Source organism: Frieseomelitta varia, unplaced genomic scaffold, assembly GCF_011392965.1.
Source record: "Frieseomelitta varia isolate USP_RPSP 00005682 unplaced genomic scaffold, Fvar_1.2 scaffold_289, whole genome shotgun sequence".
In the NCBI taxonomy this organism is placed as follows: domain Eukaryota; kingdom Metazoa; phylum Arthropoda; class Insecta; order Hymenoptera; family Apidae; genus Frieseomelitta; species Frieseomelitta varia.
In genome coordinates, this window is record NW_025110022.1 from 194,826 (window position 1) to 207,830 (window position 13,005).

A 13,005-nucleotide genomic window follows, 5' to 3' on the forward strand; every position below is an offset into this window, starting at 1 on the left:
TATATAATTTGGTTTTATTTCAAAACGTGAAACTTTTATTTCGTGTTTTCGCTCGAACAACGCTGCTCTTCTTCCTTCTTTCTACGCATTCTCTGTCAAGAAATTTGTTGCAGAGTGTATCAAATTTATCATGCACGATTGAGGTGTAATTGGAGAAACTTGTCGATAATTTCAACTAATATAACTTTGTCGAAAGAAGAAACTATATAACTTGGTTTTATTTCAAAGCGTGAAACTTTTATTTCGTATTTTCAGTCGTGAGTAAAGAGAAAGTTTCAGTCTTCATGGTCGCAGTGGATTTAGCCACGAAAAGAATTTCTTTTGTCGTTCTTGAACACGCGTTTGAATTTTGACAATTTTCGAGAGAACAGTATCACAGTTCCCTCCACGCTTTAAAATGGAACCAAGTGGATCGTTGTCGCGAAGTTATATATCAGTTTCACTTATCGACGATTTTTCATCGTCGCAGTTACTGCTTTCTGCTGTGAATAAATAAACGAGGGACAATAAATAACGATAATTTCAGTTTTCAGTAATTTTCTCGTTTTCAGGGAAATAGAAATATTTTGGAGGAAATGCAAGAAACAGTGCGAGAATCTTCGTTTTGCGCGGAGATTTTTGGTATAAGTGTGTCGCACGCCAGTTAAACGATAAGATTACGGAAGAAGATAAGTTGCAGAGAGATAAAACACTGTTTGTACATTGGACCTGTAATTAATACAGTGTCTGTTCCAGTTTCAAAAGTGCCTGTCAGAATTTCATTGAAATTAATACTTTGATTACAGGCTACTTTAACTTCTTTTGTTTTTCTTTTTTGTTTTTGGTACATACCTCTTTAGATTTTAATCTCACGTTGTTACGAAAATCGCGTTGCTCTACTGCTTTTTAAACTATTACACAAGATTGCGAAAATATTAAACAAATTCTCAGACAAACGAACAGATTTACAGATCTAGGAAAGATCTGTGTAATAAATTGCACGCTCGGAGAATCGATAATTTAATGTATGATGTATTGTTTATTAACAACTCGACTGAAAATAACAGCGATAACAAAATAAATCATAAATATATAGCGATCTTTAAACATAAATGTTGGCAAAAAATACATTTCAAAAGAAGGAGAAATAGTACTCTAATTTATTTACTCCTAAACTGTTTCTATTAGTTTCTCCAGTTCGCAAGTTAAATGAAAAAGAGAAATAATAACAAATTTCGAAAATAAATTGCACTTTTATTCCGGACAACCTCTTGCACGATTGAACTAATAATACCAAAAGAACTTCACGAGTTGTAATCAGTATTAATAAACGTATTAATTTTTTTAGCTACATACGTTCTATATACAAGCAATGGTCTCTAAAGATTCGCAAAGAGTTTCTGTTCAACACAAAGTCGTGATCTACATTTACCGATTTGTCGAGTTTGTCACTTAACAAATAATTGTGCAACGAAGATCCAAGAATTCTCTTCGACTAAAAATTCAATTCTGTTGTCAAAATTCTCGATAGATAAGTTGATTCCTTCGACAGATAAATGATAGATCTTCGCATATTTCTCAGGCCGTTTTACACCACGTCGTGTCATTCGTGGCGGTTTAGCGCAGTTAAATGCATTGAACATTATTGAACATTATTCGCGAGGGCTGCACCGTTGTTGTATATAATTACGAGGCATACGGACTGCAATATCTTACGACTGTGCCGTGCCATTAACATACACGACGATCACCGTAATATACGTTTAGTTTAGTTTAGCGGGACGAGGGGTTGCCAAGCACGAAGCGACCCCTCGCGTGCCACCCGAGGAGGGTGCATAATTTATCGCTCCCCCCCCCCCCACCTCCGACCACCATAATGCAACACGTTACACGCTTGGCATGCATGTAGATTCCGCAGGTTATCGATGCTCCTTCAATGTCCGAGAGGGTGTAATATGCCGGGCCTAACTGCCGATAAATAGCCTAATCATCGATCGGAATTCATTGCTCTGGCTCCTGTCTTAATTCAATAACAAAGATTTAACGCGTGGCTGTTAAATCTTTTCCAATTGCCAATCGTTACTTGAAACGTTGGAAACCGTTACTTGGAAAATTAGGAAATTTCAAGACGCTACGTGCCGTTGGTTGAAAATTCATTATATTTCAAATTATAAAATTTATTATATTTTAATTCATTTTAATTGTACTAAAATTTATTTTAATTTATTATATTCTAAATTATAACATTTAATGGCATCCGTGCATGGTTGCTCGAAAAATTGGAAAATTTCAACACGTCGTGTAAATTGAGTTGAAAATTGTAGAATTTAGAGATATCGCTTTTCAATATCACTTTGCTTACACCCACGACCGATTGAATTGATTTTTGAAAGATGCTTCTAGTTCTACGTCTTTTTTCTCTTTGGACGGAGTAACCGTTCTATTTAATTTGTTAATACCCCGGTGGTGTCAGAAATCGGTTTCGCGTCCGTGATATACGCAGCAGTTCTGTACAAAAGGGTACGTTTTGACAAGTATAAATCATGATAACCTGTTCTGGCGATGGAACTCCGTACGCATTTTTCGTTGAGCAAACTCGGCTAGAGATAACCAATGAAAACAGAAGCAGTATAAAGCCTGGTTTCTTTTTTTTTCTAAACATTGTTCTGTACGAGAAGAATCTAAATACTCTGAAACACTGTCACTGTCTATGAGATTTCATCTTTCTAGGCTTCTTTTCTTCATCGAAACACACAAAGTACCCAAGTCACTGGCGAAACAGATTTATAAAATTCATAAAACAAATATTATATACATAAAAAAAAAGAAAAAATCGTCGTTTAATTTAAACAAAAATAGTGACTCGAGTAATTTTAATTGCACTCTCGTTAACTCTTGGTAACTTATAAAGGGAAATTTTATTGTAATGTGATACCTACTGTCATTCTTGGCAAAGGAAACGAAGTGTATACTTGCCGGTTTTATCGAGTTCAATGAAAAAAGTTCGTCACGTACAGACGTGGAAAGGTGAAACGACGGACGAGACGGGTTGACGGTGTGAATCAGTGGCACACGAATCCGTGAACTTTAGAGTAGAATTGATTTTTATTGTGACTAGATTACAAACGGGGCCTTTCGGCGCTCAATATCGCCCAGTAGGAACGTTTACACGTAGCGAGTGAAACGACGTAGGGAATGAAAACATTCTTCTGCGGGTATTTGCAATCACTCACCGTGGGAACTGGGATATGTGATTACGACGAATATTTGTACGACATTGGGATTCATACAAAATAGCGGTCGTTTCTTAAATCTAGCTTACGTCACTATTTGTTCTATAGCGTTATGGCTGCATCGACTTTCGAAGTTCGATCGATTCACAGTCGTTTCTTTCCCACTGTGTTTAAATCTTTTTTCTTTTTTTTTTTTATCGACGATGATATGTCATTTTCCTTGTTTCCTTTAAATTTAACTCTAAGAGTTCCTGCTGTGCGTTTCAGATTCCATATTGCCGAGCGAGCTTGTAATAATAATTTTATAATATTTTCCAACGGAGGAGAATATCTTGCGACGAAACGTAATGGAACAACGAAACACAAAAAAGGATGAATCGACGGACTTCGAAAGTACAGTTACACGTGCCCTGCAAGGATATCGAATACAGTTATTTTTTCTTTTTTTTTTTTTTCGTTATAATTACTCAATAATATTAATAATATTTATAACGTACGCATAGTCGATAAAGTGATTTCTTTCCTCGTACACTGTACAAAACACCGCTGGCAAACTGCCACCGATGGCCCGTTTCGTTTACTTACAGCCTGCGTATGCGTTTCTCTCTCTTCGTTTCCTCTCGTTAATTTTTGGTATTTCTGCTGGATAGTGTTATTATTATCATCAATTACAATATAACAATTCTGAAAGATATTTACGAACCGCGTGAAATCAGCGTCTACTATACATATATCTACAGAATAGTGAGTACATCTCGATCCGCGCCGGATCTATATTCACCCTGCCCTCGTTCCGTTCTATTTCTCTCCCCTTTCTCTTATTTCTCCAGTCCCCGCCATTAGGCATTCACTCGTCTTCTTCTCGTCGTTTGGAGAGTCTTGAAAGACTGTACGCAACGAGCGTTGCCCTTGAATAAACTCTGTTTCGAAACGCACGATATTCCGTGACGCGCGAGCACAGTAACCAATAACCGCAGGTAAAAATAAAATCTTCAGGGGGGATATAAAGCTCGTTGCTCGATAGATCACACTTTTTCAGCGATGTTTCTTTCCGTCTGTTTCATTCATTTCCTCGTTCTTTTCTTTTCGAGAAGAACGGACCGTCAAAAGTCAAAAAATATTGCACTTCGGCTCGAGTATTTGCTTGAAAACACTTTCGCACTTTCGTCGAATGCGCGAGAGGAAAGTAAAAAGAAAAAAAAAAAAAGAAAAATTTCGTCAAGCTCAATCGATCTTTGGGAAATTTAAAATTCATCCTACGCCCTCTGCGCGTATTCCGTTCGGTTTACGGACGAAGCATGCACCTCGAAACATTAAATATATTTATATATTATATACCATTATAATCGTTCGATCGTCCGTGCATTTACAATCCTATGTACAGTCTCCTCCCTTTCGCTCGCAGCGAAGCGAAGAATTCGTCGTTGAAATCTCGTCGAACTCGACGAAGAACAGCGTACGTGACAATTAGACTGCGAACTTTCGCGTTTGCGGGAAACCTGTCGTACGTAGTAGAATGTTTAAACAAGCGATTCCCGTTATTCACAAAATTCACAAAAAATATGAATTTGCATATATAAACATCCGCGGGAACAGATTGATCGCCGTTACAAAGAAATGCCGCGAGTCCTCGCAAAGTTCGATCCACAAAGAAGAGGAGAGGACGAGAAAAAAAAAAAAAAAAAAACACAAAAGGAATTGACTGTCGATCTAGCGCGTGTTTCGCAGCGTTCTCCACGTAGCCTCTAAGACTGAAACAGTATAAACGAAAGAGTATAACGATAATAATAAAAAAAAAAAGAAGAGAAAACGAAAAGAAAAATATTTAGCATCCCGAGCTGGGATGATATTACTGATATTTGTAAATCACTAGCGAGGACATGGCCGGCATCGCGACAGCGCGCGCTGTTCTCAGTTCTCGTCTCGCGGCAGAGAGAGCGTCTGCGAGGTGGAAGCGATGGACGGCGTGGTCCAACAGTCGAGCAACGACGGCCAGTAGCCAGTGGCGGTGGTAGCGTGTTGCCAGTAGCTGGCTAATCCAGCGCCACCGCCGGGACCGGCGCCAGAGCCACCGATCCCGATGCCAACGCCGACGCCGATACCACCGGCGGTGGCGATCACTCGCTCGCCCCCGATGCCACCCGACGCCTCGATCACGCTTCTGTCGTCCTCGATCTTCTGGTCCGCCGTGGTCCCGTCTTCGTCGTACATCAGGTAAGGGGGATGGGAAGTGGTGGACGAAGGGGTCGACGACAAGGTCGGCGAGGCGGCGGACCTAGGCCTGGGTCACTCTTGCGTTCGCAGTTGATTGTCGCTTTGTTGACCGGCGGCTGACACGTTGGCCGCAGCTCCCACCGGTACCACTTGGCTGCTACCTCCCAAAGAGCTCCCGGAACCGGCCAGGGAGCTTCTCGAATTCACAGCGTGGTGATGGGGGCTAGACGTAGCCCCCGCTTCACCTCAGACCTGGGCCCTGGCCGTCGCGTTCACGTGAGCCTCCGCGCTGCTCGGCGAGTGGGGATTCGCCTCGCCGGCGGTTGTTAGGGCGTACTGGCACGCGCTCAACGGCCCGCCACCGCCGACGGAGGGAGCTCGTGAACCGACGGGACTCCCAGCAGCGGAGACCGGCGTGCTGTCCATGCTGAACGAGTTGCCGCTCAGGCTGCTGTACCCGCTGCTGTGCTGCCTCGCCTTCAGTCGCAACGAGGCGATACTGCTCGACGTCATCACCGTACAGCTCTCCGGAGCTGCGGCCGTTCGATGGTGCGGCGTGTAGACTGGTGGTCCGTACGGGTGATGAGGCGCCGCCGGTGCCGCGTAGGGGCACGCAGCTCCCGTTGCCGCCACCGGTGAACCGGCTACTCCCAAACCCGATCCCATGCCCGGTAACATGGACGTGGCCGCCTGGCCGACCGACACGGACATACCGCCCATGTGGTTGCCCGCCACGGACGTCGCCGCCGCGTTGAAACAGTTGACGGGGCTGACTTGGGTATGATGATGATGGTGGGACGCGGTCGGTACCACCGAGCCCAACGTGTTCACCCAGGGGAAGCTTTTGCTGCTGAGAGGCGACGGCACCTTCGCCGCCCAGTTGTTGTACGTGCTGTACGAGCTGTAGAGCGCGTCCGGGTCGGCAAACGGCTGACCGATGAAACTGTTGAGGCTGGCGCCGAATCCGGGCTTGAAGTCCACCGCGTCGGCCGCCGTGTTCGCGTTGCGCGTCTGCTTCCGCCACTTTGCCCGCCTGTTTTTGAACCATACCTGCCAACAGAACGAACCGTCGCGTCAGACACGATTTTAATAGTTTGCCGGATCGATAGGCGTCGTACGTGATTGCCCGCTAAAATAAAGGCAAACTCCTCTCTGTTTGGTGATCTCGCGTCAAACAGGAATTTCAATGTTTCAATGTTTCAAGGAAGGATACGAGCCGATACGAAGTTATATCTCTCTCGGCCGAGAACGATCGCTACGCGCAATCAAACGTCGTACGTGGAAAACACTTCTAAATACAACAATTACCAGGAATTATCTTATCTTATCTCGGCGAAACAATTACGTCTCGTTGAAAAAGCAATTACAACCGCCTGTCCAAAAAATTCCCCGCTATCTAAACCGCGCCTATCCGCAGTCCCTCTCCTCGCTCAACCTCCAACTCTCGCTTCCCGTCTCGTTCAAAATTAATCTAAACACCCTGCCGCGCCTCAACTTTGCACGCCCACGCCCACGAAAATTCACGCGAAATCTTCCTTCATTTTCCTTTTCTCTTAAACATATGTTTATATATCGTCAGGCTGTTCTATTTGAAACGCAATTATCTCCTTAGTTATTCGTTGCAGAAATAATTCGTTTCATAAATTTATCTGGATGAATGTTTTTTTTTTTTTTTTTCAGAATGAAACTATGCGTTCCACGATGAATTCATCGGTTATTTCAAGGTTATTCAAGAACGTTCACTGCCGCTCAAAAGTCATTCGCGCTGCACGTATACCAAGAACTTTTCGAAACGTTTCTTCTCCAACGAATAGTTTCAGGAGATAATTGCGTTTATATCAAATGGGACACTCTTCTATTTTCATTCGTTAATGAACGCGGCAGCGCTTCGGTTTCCATTAAGAATGGCGAAAGAAGGAAACGCGGTGGGAGAGGGTTCGGCGTCTCTGTTTTTTCAGATTTCGCGCGGAAACGAGTCGTCCGAGCCAGGTATTACTCATGTTAGCCAGACGAAGGCGAAGTTCCACTCGGTAGACGGCCGAGTCCCGAGACAAATGGCAAGAAAACCCCGGCGAGATCCTCCATCCTGAAATATGATGGCGTTAATTCAAGGCGGCCCTCACCCGCGTTCGATACTGCGAGGGCGAGCCGCTCGTCAGCCGTTTCCACCCTCCTCCCTTTTCCCCCATTCGCCCTTCAACCTCGACCGCCAGCCACCCTCGCATCCAGCCCGTTCTCTCTCTCTCTCTTTCTCTCTCTCCCTCTCTCTTCGTGTTGCTTTTTCCACGACGCCCAACCAGCTTGCTCCCGACAATTATACGGGTGGTTGCACTCAGATACACGCCGCTCTTGCGTAACTGTAAGGCAGCCGTAAGGTAGAACGCTCGGTTCGGGATCGCTGCGGCCTGAACACAGGGTTCCAACACGGAGAGAAACAGTACAGTAGCTTGCGAAAGTACCTGTTCGAATACTCGCGGAAAATACCCCTTTTGTGAATCAAGAATGACTTTGAAATCTCATTGGAACTATTGGGAGATCTGGCGATTCTTAAAGGTTTTTAGAGGTTCGAACGAATCTGACAATATTTAATTAAGCAGATAGAGTGTATTTTGCAGCCCGTTCGACCTTTTAAATATTATATTATTTTTTAATTATTTTAAATATGAATATTTTTTAAAAGTTATACACCTTTTAAATATTTCATTGAAAATATTAATATCAATATTTTTCAAATATTATACACGTTTTAAATATTTTATTAAAAATATATAATTAATATTAATATTTTTTAAACATTATATACCTTTTAAATATTTTACAAAAAATATTAATATTAATATTTTTCAAATATTATACACGTTTTAAATATTTTATTGAAAATATTAATATTAATATATTTTAAATATTATACACCTTTTAAATATTTTACAAAAAATATTAATATTAATATTTTTTAAACATTATACACCTTTTAAATATTTTATTAATTTTAATTCTTTTTGCGTCTTCTTTTTGCAGTAAATCTACAAATTTTGTACAGACAGGGAATAAATGTAAAGATAGCTCGAGGGTTGAAGAGTTAGTAAGCCTCGATATACAGTTGGTCCCTCTGGCTTTGGTTACAGCCAGGTCCAATAAACGTACAAACGTATATAAATGTGAAGGACGCGTCTCTGGACAGTTATTGCAAAAATTATTTTATGGGACGACACATTTCGGCCAAAGATTATAACCATATGATTAGAAAGGACACAAAAGAGAGTCGGCTGACACTGCTGAAAATCTCTCTACTAATCTATTTTTCGCTCATTGTCAGTCGATTTCACCCGTTCGCGTCCGTCATTACTATTTTCACCGCGTATTCAGTGAGATTACATATATATATATTTAAGGCATACTGATTCTTCTCTAAATAAACAACCTTCTTTGCAACGAATTTCGGTAATGAAATTTCGAAAGCGCAAAAGTTGCTGGTAACAGGAGTTCGAATACTTTCGCGAGGCACTGTATCCACTTCCAGTTGGGGCGGGCGAAGTTTCCAGCGCGGAGGAAGGACAGACACGAGGAAGGAAAGAGGATATCGAGGGAGAGAAAGGTTGGAGGATCCTTGGCAAGATGGATGGCCGGACGATCCACGCGGTAGAAACGCTAAGAGGCGCGACGAGTCATTGAAAGAGGGGAAAAAGACACTGGCTAATGAAGAATAATGCCCTCCCTTTTGCCGATTATTCTCGAAAACGCGGGCGCGTAATCGCCGCGAGAGGTCGAGCAGCAACGTTACGATGCGTCGGATCAAAAGGATTACCAATGCAGTTTTCACGAAGATCGAGTTTTTCCAGAGTTTTTCCAGGAGGAATTAGGTTACTTTGCTTCCTTTTGATTGCTACGTTTGAACTGTAATTTCATAGCGTATTTGTATTTGTCGCGAGAGTGGAGAAGAATTTTTTGAGAGAAACGGTGATGTTTGGAGAAGGCATGGTGTTAATACTTTCGAAACTTGTGATTACGATTACTTTTAATCCTCTAGTTATTTGATTTTAAATTTTGTTCCAAACGCTCACCGATGACAGCGTGTATTATGTAGTATCGTAGTTGTTATATCTTTAATTGCGTTTCTGATTATATTAGATGACGTGTAATGTCTGCTGATTGTAGGAATGTGTGAAAAGAAAGTACGAATATGACGTTAATTAAAAGAGAACAGAGTCGTGAGGAAGCGTCGAGTGAATTGTTAATTAAAAAAGAGTTTACTTGAGTTGTTAATCCGTGTCCTTCGTCTCTAATTATCTATTGTTCCATCGCTAACATCGTTATTAAACAAATCATTTTACATTTTATCTCTGCAATTGTAAATTGCAAAACTCGCCACCTCACGTCTGAGTAGCGTAAAAATTCATCTCGCCTTCACCTTCCAATCGTTAAACATCTCGTCGACGATAACGGAACCGCGCGAACGACTCTGAAAATCCAAAGACGATACGACTTTCCACCCTCCCGGGTGAGTTTCCACGAAAGGGTCATAGTATGCCGCGTCGCGCGAGAAAAATATTTCTTCCCGCCCCCGCCTCACACACATATACAAACACGCGCGCGGACGGCGTATGAGCAAACTTTTCGTTGCCGATGGGGCAAGAGAACATCATTGGATTTCACGAAGCAACCCCCATAGACATGACACGGGGGCGACGGTAAGCCAAAAGAGGGGGAGTAAACTCGATAGGACAGAACAGCGGCCGAAAGATGCCGTGGCTCGAGAATCAATAAACTCTCTCGGGGAAGGCGCGCGCGAGTCGTTTCGTATACACACAAGACCGCGCCCATAAACTTGAACGCACAGCGACTGCCGAAGCGGAATTCGGCAGCCGACTCCTCTGCCGGCTCGGCTCATAAGCTTGATGAATGAACTTTCCGATCGCGCCAGTCACCGCGAGAAGTCGGCGGATTAGGGGGGGGGGGGGGGAGAGGGGGGAGAGGCGTCCTGGTAATTTTCGAAAGACGATCTTGACCGACGTTAACCGCAACGGCAGCGGCCATTTGTATTGCGAGGCTGGAGAAAAGTGGCGGAGTATTTCGGGCAAGTATTTCAACGTTCAACGCTGCAACGCGTGAAACCCTTTCGAACTTTGGTTGAAAGTGTTACTAGATAATTAGGACCATTGTTCAGATAATATTCTGCTTTAGAAAGCACTGCTTTGAATGTTTTGTGTATATATATATATGTTTTTTTATATTATGCTCTATGCTATTTTGTGTTAACATCAGAGTTATCAAAATGGTCAAAATGGCCAATTCAGGATGTTTACTTTTATAGAAATTTTATAAATGCAAGCACAGTGTACTTTTAGAGATTTAAATGATTTTTTTTAGCTTGTGTCTAATCTATTTAATTGTGAAATTATGGAAATATAGTAAGTTATAAAGTCTGTGCTATTCTGCAGTATTGACGTCAGAGCTACCAAAGTGGGTCAAAATGACCAATGCATAATCTTTGTTAGAAATTTTATAGATGTAAATGATTATCGTCAAATGTATAAACTTCTGTACTCCATTGAATTATAAAGTTATGGAAAATTTATAATAGTAGCTAATAATTCTGGTATTGAATATACTGAATATTGACGTTTATTAATACAATAGATAATTCTCGCACTAAATATCTCGTAACTTAATTTATTAAGTTGGCCAAAAAATAACTGCGTTTTTTTTGTGTACAAATGAAATTTTGTTTTTTATTAGAACTTTAATAGACAATATATTGTCCATTTTGTTCCATTACTTTTTACCATCTTTCAGACAATTTCATGATTCCGCAATTTCTTTTTTCTTTTTTAATCGTTCTTACCCTCTTTGACAAAAAATAATTTCAGGAACAATTTGACAATCGTAGTTTTAAGACTTCTTCACCATACACGTCAGGTAATTTTTTATGAGTCTGCACAGTTTATTAAATAATACAAAACACGTTGAAAATGTTTCTTTTGAACAATTACGAAATCGCGAAACACCAGACGATTGTTAACGAAATCGTGCATTTTCTTTTTCTGAAACAAGCTTGAACAATCAGCTTACAATCAGATTACAGAATGAATTTGCGGTTTTAAAATGAAGTCAATTAATTTTACATTTCAAGATATGTACGTTGACCAAAAAAAAAAAAAAAAAAGAAGGCAATTACTTTTTGGCCAATTCAACGAAGAATTCGTACAAGTACATCATCATCAAAATCTTCCACTGAGATGAATTATTACTCAAACTTGACGCGTTCTTTCAATTCGGTCTAATTACCGATCAACTGTCCCCGTGATCTGTCCGGTCGTTCAATTTTTCTCTAGTGCACGTATTCGTAATAAGAAGTAGGTTGATAGATGCGATAAATCGAATCCAATGTTTTCCACTCGACAACCGCTTGAACAATGGCCCCCGTCACGTCATCCGAGCAATAAAACCTCATCAAATCACGACCCCTCGCCACACCGCGTAAGCTTCCGTGCACGGCTCAATCTACGAAAGCTTATATAAATGTAATGAGACCGTGACCGGGGCTAGCTCATCAATCAAGCCCCCACCAAACCCGAGGTCGAGCGTCTACCTCCCCAACCTCGTGTCCGCCACCCCTTGGCCGTCTTTTCCGTTCCGCGTGTACGTTTCGGCATTATATAGACACCGGCGGAAACGCTGCCCCATACAAGGTAATCCCACGACTTAGCAACGGCCACTGAACAATCGGATAAGCGCGATTCGTTTTCGTACGAGGTGACCACCCTGTTAGCCTATTTTTTCCCCCTTTCCTCACGATGCGTCAATCTTCCTGCCACTTGGACGTGCAGGTAGGTCAGACCCGTTTCAAACGCAAGTTTCTCGAGCGACGCTTTTTTCATACATGAAAACAGAAACCGAATTGAATACGTATTACGGATAAATCGGTAAAATACTATTCGATTACGTTTGATGAAACGGAAATGATGCGAATACCGGTATGATGCTATCAAAACGATGTTAGGTCGGTAGATGTATTTCGGTATAATAAATAAAATATATTAATATATTAGAAAAGGAAAAGGGGACAATGGTTAAATGTTTTCATAAAGCTGCCGATGATAAATTTGATGATGCTTATACACGTATCCTTTATTATTTCTAATACTAATTCATCGTTGTATCTTCATACAATATCAGCCACGATACTCTTACTTCATTTTAAAAGATGACCCATTTCTCGATACATTTTTCTTTTTTCTCGGTGAGAAATGACTAATTGTCGTACGTCGATAAATCGAAAGAGGAGTTAAAACAACGATTAATCGTAGAATGGAAGAATATTCCGCTAAATTACTTAAAAAAAGGTTACTGGAAATATGCCTAAGGGTCTGCGATATATTATTGAAGTTAAGGGCTACCTAACAAAATATGAATTATTGTTTACGTTAACAATTTTCAGGTTCAAATATTGTAGTTCCTCAAATGTCCGAATATTTTTGCCACGCTACATTTCGATATTGTTCAGTTTATTGTTTGATATTGAGAAAAGTATGTGCAATAAATAAATAAAATTTATGTTACTATAAACTATAATGAATGT

General features: G+C 41.3%; 2 protein-coding genes across 8 annotated transcripts in view; both read right to left on the reverse strand.

Moving 5' to 3' along the window:
• Positions 1-3,065: 3,065 nt before the first annotated feature.
• Positions 3,066-5,430, reverse strand: LOC122529482. Its single transcript, XM_043655653.1, has 2 exons — positions 3,710-5,430; positions 3,066-3,622 (listed from the first exon to the last, which is right to left on the reverse strand). The coding sequence occupies exon 1, from the start codon at positions 5,421-5,423 to the stop codon at positions 5,124-5,126; it is 300 nt and encodes a 99-aa protein (XP_043511588.1). The 5' UTR covers positions 5,424-5,430; the 3' UTR covers positions 3,066-3,622; positions 3,710-5,123.
• Positions 5,431-5,671: 241 nt separating this feature from the next.
• Positions 5,672-13,005, reverse strand: part of LOC122529480 (pituitary homeobox x) — a 46,539-nt gene continuing 39,205 nt past the window's right edge. For all 7 annotated transcript variants that reach the window (XM_043655648.1, XM_043655646.1, XM_043655647.1 and 4 more), the window contains one exon: positions 5,672-6,476. In XM_043655648.1, coding sequence (XP_043511583.1) covers positions 5,673-6,476 — 804 coding nt within the window. In that variant the 3' untranslated portion in view covers position 5,672. The remainder of the gene's footprint in view (positions 6,477-13,005) is intronic.

Excerpts from the sequence above, each read along its gene's own strand:
- LOC122529482 (XM_043655653.1), bottom strand. The coding sequence starts at position 5,423 with ATGTACGACGAAGACGGGACCACGGCGGACCAGAAGATCGAGGACGAC.